This window comes from Onychostoma macrolepis, chromosome 16 (genome assembly GCF_012432095.1).
Source record: "Onychostoma macrolepis isolate SWU-2019 chromosome 16, ASM1243209v1, whole genome shotgun sequence".
Classification (NCBI taxonomy): Eukaryota; Metazoa; Chordata; class Actinopteri; order Cypriniformes; family Cyprinidae; genus Onychostoma; species Onychostoma macrolepis.
The window spans coordinates 31,720,491-31,726,947 of record NC_081170.1 but is presented as its reverse complement, the minus strand read 5'-3'; the positions used below and the strand labels follow the sequence as shown (position 1 = coordinate 31,726,947).

The 6,457-nt window shown below is 35.2% G+C and overlaps 1 protein-coding gene across 1 annotated transcript; it reads right to left on the bottom strand.

The window, feature by feature from the left end:
• Positions 1 to 258: 258 nt before the first annotated feature.
• On the bottom strand, positions 259 to 4,619 carry LOC131522476 (serine/threonine-protein kinase pim-2-like). Its single transcript, XM_058747980.1, has 7 exons — positions 4,413 to 4,619; positions 2,466 to 3,093; positions 2,007 to 2,101; positions 1,670 to 1,720; positions 786 to 1,155; positions 560 to 682; positions 259 to 344 (listed from the first exon to the last, which is right to left on the bottom strand). Exons 2-7 carry the CDS (start codon positions 3,082 to 3,084, stop codon positions 259 to 261), a joined length of 1,344 nt encoding a protein of 447 aa, XP_058603963.1. The 5' UTR covers positions 3,085 to 3,093; positions 4,413 to 4,619.
• Between the last annotated feature and the right edge of the window lie 1,838 nt (positions 4,620 to 6,457).

Here is a 6,457-nt window from a genome sequence, read left to right as displayed (position 1 = left end):
GTTGTGTTCTGTAATAAAATCACAATATGTTTTATACATATTATATTATATTATATACATATTTTAAATATTGTATATTCAAATGTTCACTACTCAAATATGTGAATAAGGGTACATTTTAAGTTCTCACTACACATATTTTCAAAATTGAATGACAGGATTGTTTGCTCTTTTGTGAGACTAATTTCAAAAGTTAGCAGCCTTTTTTCAAATATTGTGTAACCCTACCTAACTCCTGAGCGATATTTTTTCCCTCCTTCAGCTCTTCCTAAACCATTCATGTTCTAAGAGCTTGTCTAAAGTCAGGCTGCTGCTCTTGCACTGGTTTAGCAGATCACAGCATTCTGTACAAGTTTTCAAGAAAGAACTGGTTATTCATGTACTGTGTGATACTTATGAACGTGTGGCACGTGAATGTTGTCATATAAAGTATATTCTGATTATTTTCTGTCTGTCACTTGTCTTATTTCTATTTAAGAAGTTGATGAGGACTTCTTAAGATTGTGCTGAGGCTGTGTGTGTCTAACAATGTTACTGTCATCGTGTGTCGTCTTCTTACCACTGGATAACGTGGAGGAGGGAATCATCTGCACATCGACAAAGCTGATTCCATTCACCATTCTGAACAGCAAAACACCCAGTGACTTGACCGTAGCTTTGACCGCTGGGCACTCTGTGTACTCTGTTCATGTAGGCAAGAGATTTTCAGAGTTGAGCATCACTTGCTAGATTCATCTGCAAGCCATTAGTACAATACGACTAAATGCCCTAAAATGTCAAGCTACCTTCATAGTCAGAAGTTTCGAAAAGTTTGCCACAGCCAAAGTCTATTAATTTGAGCTGAAGTGTCTCTGTGTTGACCAGGATGTTGTCTGACTTGATGTCACGATGAAAGACACCCCGGTCAAGACAGTGTTTGGCTGCGAGCACCGCTTGACGCATTAAACCGCGTGCCACAGTTTCTTCAAGGTAACCTCCGTTGCTCAAGGTGAAGCTGAGCAAGGTCTCACATGGATGTGGATATTCCAAAGTCAAGATATACCGATAATGCTGCTCAAACCACTCATACATTTGGACGATGTAGGGGCTTTTGGGAGGCTCTCGCACCACCAGATTTAGAGCCACTTCCACAAGTAGAGGTCTGGTACACCCAGGCTACAGAAAATGATAAGCAGAGTTAGCTATTATCTTTTGCTTGCATTTGTCATGTGTACTTCGTTCACACAGCAGGGTATAAGTCTGAGATCACTAGGAAAAATGGCTCCATTTGGCATTAATTTCTAAGTTAATTTAATTTAAAATTAATTCTTCACTGACAGTTTAAGTGAAAAGTTGAATTGAAGAAAAAAAAAAAAAAAGGTGAAATCTGACCTTTTGTGCAAAGCAATTAACTTGGTCAATGCCTCAAATGTTCTTATTTTATCAACGAGACATTATTTTTAAACAAGCATATAATTATTCAATTATATATCATATTTATTTTTAGATTTACATAACTTTATTTTGCTTTACACTTTACACATCGTAAAATTCTTGATTATTTCCAAGTTCAAATGATTCAGATTTCCAGATTTTCAACATGCTCCCAGACTTTTGGACCCACCTCTACATTATATTTAAGTATAGATACTTATATATTACTTATATGTTTAATAACTTGCACACTTACAATAGAAATAAAGCAGTCCTGCACTGACTTGGTTAACAATTTGATGGCAACCTGCAAAGAGAATAAATAAAGTCTGTAAATTACTACTTAGGACAGAAAAAATAACTTGAAAAATATTTGTAAAAAATAAAGAATAATGATTCATTTAAGTGAATTAATTTCTGGAATGTACTCATGATAATATTCTACACACTTTAAATTATTACACCACATTTGACATTTAAATATAAAGAATACACTTCTAACAAGTTTTTTTCAACCTATTATAGTAGACAAAATTGTACAAAAAGTAGAGCAAGTGACAAAATGTTTGATGAATAAAGCAAGAGTGGTTTACCTTCTGGCCATCAGATCTACGAGTCCCTTCATACACCGTGCCAAAATTTCCCGATCCCAGCGATACTCCCACATCATAAAGGGAGAAAAATGATCCTGTAAAAAGAAAGAAAGAAATATTTGATATTGCTACTGTCTTCGATTAATATGCTAGCTCCAAAAGTAGTTTAGTATGCTGCATGTCAGAATATTTATTCATGAAATGTGGCTTTTCCAGAGATTTGTTTATTACATGTATATTAATTTCTTTTAACCATGGGACAGTTACAACAGGATCAAACTAAAATTCTTCATGCGCCACACGATACATGTTGAATACTGGACAAGGGATTAGACAAATGCTGGCACATGAACACAAATGTGAAACAGCTGGAGAAAAGTAAATATAAGTGAAAACTGAAAGAAAACAAAAACACACTATAACAATAGGACAAAGTAAAAATAATGACAAAAGACTCACCGACAGCTGGACCGAAACCATATGGACCCGGATGTGATGTTAACTCGGTATGAAGGCCAGATGGACCTGGGACAGGTTCAGGCTCGGGATCAGGATCAGGATCAGGATCAGGTGTCAGCTCAAGATTGGACTGAGGTGAGACATTCACCTGCTGAGAATCAACCAGATCGGTATGAAGTGTCAGCTCAAGATTGAATGCACCTGTCTGGGGATCAGCCAGATCTTGGGGAGCCATTGGTTCAAGGCCGGATGGAGCTGGCACAGGTAATGAATCAGGACTGGTTGGATCGCTGTCAGGTGTCAGCTGGAGACTGGATGGTCCCGAGACAGAAGAAGGCTCAGGATCAGCTGGATCGGTGTTACGTGTCATCTCGACACTGGGTGCACCTGGGACAGTTGTTGACTCAGACTTAAGACCAGATGGACAAGGGTCAGTCGTTAACACTAAGTCGAGGCTGGATAGACCTGGCTGAGGATTGGCTTGATCTTGCTGAGCTACTGGCTTGACGCTGAATGGCTCTGGGTCTACTTTGTTGCCCCTGTAGCAATAAAGGACTGTACGCTTTACAGCCCTCCATGTTTGCCAGAAGAATGCACACGTGCCTTTCTTCTTCCTCATTTTGGTTCTCTTTTAAGTGGCATAGAAGACAAGTGAAATTATCATCAGAGATCATAAGTGAAATATTGAGGTTAGCCCTCATGAAGAAACAAGGACACAGAATTGTATATACATTTTATATACATTATAATTTGAACTATTGTTAGTTATTTGAAATTAAAATTTAAAAGGTAATATATCTTAAATGTAACTTCATCAAAAATCTGTAATTACAATATATTTAAATACACGCTACACAAGTTTCACTAGAATTGATGTTAACATTTTAGTTTATCATAAATTCTATCAGTACATTTTTACCATATTTGAAAGGCACAGAAATAATTACGAAATTACATGTAGTATAAAGATGTACTTAAGTCCAAAGTGGGTTGAAAAAAGTTCAGCTAACTGCATAAATATACATTGTAAAAAATGTTTAAAAAAAAGTTGAACCAACTTAAAATTAAGGCAACCAGCTTCAGCAGATTTTTGAGTTCTCAACTTGGCGTTTTAAGTTTATACAAACAAATTTTGAGAATCTCCCACACAAATAAGTTATAAGTCAAAATAAGTCAAAAATCTGCTGAAGCTGCTTGCCTTAAAATTTTAAGTTGGCTCAACTTTTCTTTTTTTTTTTTTACAGTGTACATAAATATAGACTTTTATTGCAAATATCATGCAATTGAGGAAACATTACATTCAGCTATATTCTTTTGTAGCAGGGCTCAATATTAAGCCTTGATATTTGCTTGTCACAATCGGTCATTCAATTAGTCAGGTGAAAAGGTTACTTGTCTGGAAGAAACGTTTATTTATTTTTATTTTTTCTCCTTAATTTATTCTGTAGTACTATTCTAATCAGTGTTCCAACAGCTCTTACTTAAATAAGCATAGCCTATATGTGATATTTCCCCACTTAAATTGATTTCCAGGGGTTTTCCCCTTATTAAATGTATGTGTCATCTTTTATGTCAAATTCTTAAACTGTATCAATAAAATCTACTCTGCTGTGATTTTTGTTTGGAATAGATTTCAACAGTCAAATAGTGTCTAAAATGTATTTTGTGGTATTAACTGTTTATTGAAGGTATAAAACCAATGTCACATTTGCAATAGTAGGCTACTGCTATTCGGGAAAACAGCACGTTATGTCATGTGTTGCATATCATATGTTATAAATATGAAGATGAATGTTGAGCCCTGCTTTTACAGTATATTTCCATAAGTATTTTTTAACGTATGCTAAAGGCATACTTAAATTTCACAAGGACTGACATAAATGTCCACACTGGCTGAACTAAAAAAACAATTCTAAATAGAAAAAAAGAAAAAGAAAAGAAACATACCTGCTGGGCTGTTCTCTCCAGCGCTCTTGGGTCAGTAGTCAGTAGGTGTCTGTGTAGAGTTAGTCAACATCAGCTGAGCATCTGCAGACACTAAACTGCTGGAACTGAGCTCCAGTGACTCCAGCCCGTTTTTGTATGAAAATGATATTTTCTGTATGTTGATAGACTGCGAATCTGCTCGCTACTGCGGATTCTCAGTCAACTGAAAGCAAGCGCGCTTGTAGGAATTCTCGCTTGTGATGTAATAACACACTAGACTTTCACGCGCATTCTAAGAATTATACAGTGTTGCCAGATTGGGCGGAATTGCGAGAATGAGTTTTTTTTATTTATTTTTTTTATCGTGTTGGACCGGAGAAAAATGCATTGTGCCAGTGTACAAAAATTGGGAAGCTTTTTGAAAACGACTAGCTTTTTTTGTATATTTTGAACATGTACAATTAAGAAAGAATAAACACACACACACACAAAATATGCCTACAATGCAGTGCATTTTTCCTTAAGGGCCAGAGAAGCCTGCCATCAATTTGCCTTCTAGTGTTGGTGAGACGTTAATGAGGGGTTTTTAACGCTATAAAGGATTTGAACTTGTAACTGTCCAAGTGATCGCTATGCCAAATTAGCATAACTATAATTGGATCTAAAGTAAAGAGTGGAAGAATGACCCAACTCTTTTTACCAAAAGACCCTGATCTTCACTTCACAAATAAAATTTGTTTTATAAATTTGAAAAGAAAAGCTGTCTGCGCTGTTGGCTGTGTAGATCATCGCTTAACCGTGTTCATTCCACTAAAAGCCCTCATTTTATGTCTTGTATAGCCTATTTAAATAGCCGGCTCGCGAACAGATTCAATCACCCAAGCAATCTTTTTTTCATACACTGTAACATTGCTGCTGCAAACCCGAGAAAGCAGAACTGTAGGCTATCCTATTATGAAACATTTTTAAAGTCTTTTGCATCTTTCTGTGTTAAAACATTCAAATAGCCTAATCTCAGAAGTACTGGGATAACAGTTTATAGCTTGGATATAAACATTGTTGTCTGGGTCATTCTTCAATTGGGGTGGCAAATGAGAGGCAGAATTTGTAAAAATGCTTGTTTGTTTTTTTTCTAATAAAATATATTGCTATGCATTTAAAATTAGTTTAATGTGCTATATCCATTAAAACGAAAGCTTAAGAACATTTTGATTTTTAAATAATTTCAATCAAACACTGGTGACACAGCCACTTATATGTCTCTGTCATTTTGAAGTAACACCACAGACTTTATATTGCAAGTTACTATAGGCTCTGTGGTGTTACCAGAAAAGACAGTAACACCACAGACAAATCGGCATACATCTAGACTTTTCTAAAATGGAGGCTGCCATCATGATGATTTCAAGATCAGGGGACATTTTGGAAATATTAATAAGTAGGCTATGTGTTTATCAAAATTTTGATTAAAATATGTAAAATCTGCAAGTTATCAACATAACACCACAGACACTAATAAAGTGCGACACATGAAATTGTCAGAAATTTAGCTAAACTTTAGAAAATTAATAAGAAAGAATGTATTCCCCTCAGATCAACCAGCACCTGCAGTGACCTTTACACACAGGAAGTAGTCCAAATAGCATTCACCACAGACGTGAATTTGGGGGACACAACTTTTTTCTTAAATATAACAAAATATGTATTTTTTAAAAACAATTTAATAAAATTGTACATGTTAAATAAAATCTATATTCACAATATAACTACTTTATTTGTGTTAAAATGTTATATTGTTGCGATTACATTCCATGATACCTCTCTAAGGTATGGCGGAACATCCATATTTTGTTACAAATGCAATCTCTAAACTCAATTAAATATGTATTTTAAAACAAAAATGTAACTATTAATAGTGCACAAATTGTGTTTACCCTACAGAATACAAACATGTAAACATTTTATAATTTATTGGTATTTAAAGTTTATTTCAACTGTTGTAAAGTAGAGGGACACCACTTGCCACCGCGAATGAAGAATGACCCTTCTATGGTTGTGATCAAAAT

What these genes read in the sequence shown, in the direction of transcription:
- LOC131522476 (XM_058747980.1), bottom strand. Translation starts at nt 3,084, where the DNA reads ATGAGGAAGAAGAAAGGCACGTGTGCATTCTTCTGGCAAACATGGAGG. An exon ending in GTAGATCTGATGGCCAGAAG is followed by an intron (nt 1,721 to 2,006) that starts GTAAACCACTCT and finishes TTCTCTTTGCAG; the next exon opens with GTTGCCATCAAATTGTTAAC. An exon ending in CGAAACTTCTGACTATGAAG is followed by an intron (nt 683 to 785) that starts GTAGCTTGACAT and finishes CTACATGAACAG; the next exon opens with AGTACACAGAGTGCCCAGCG.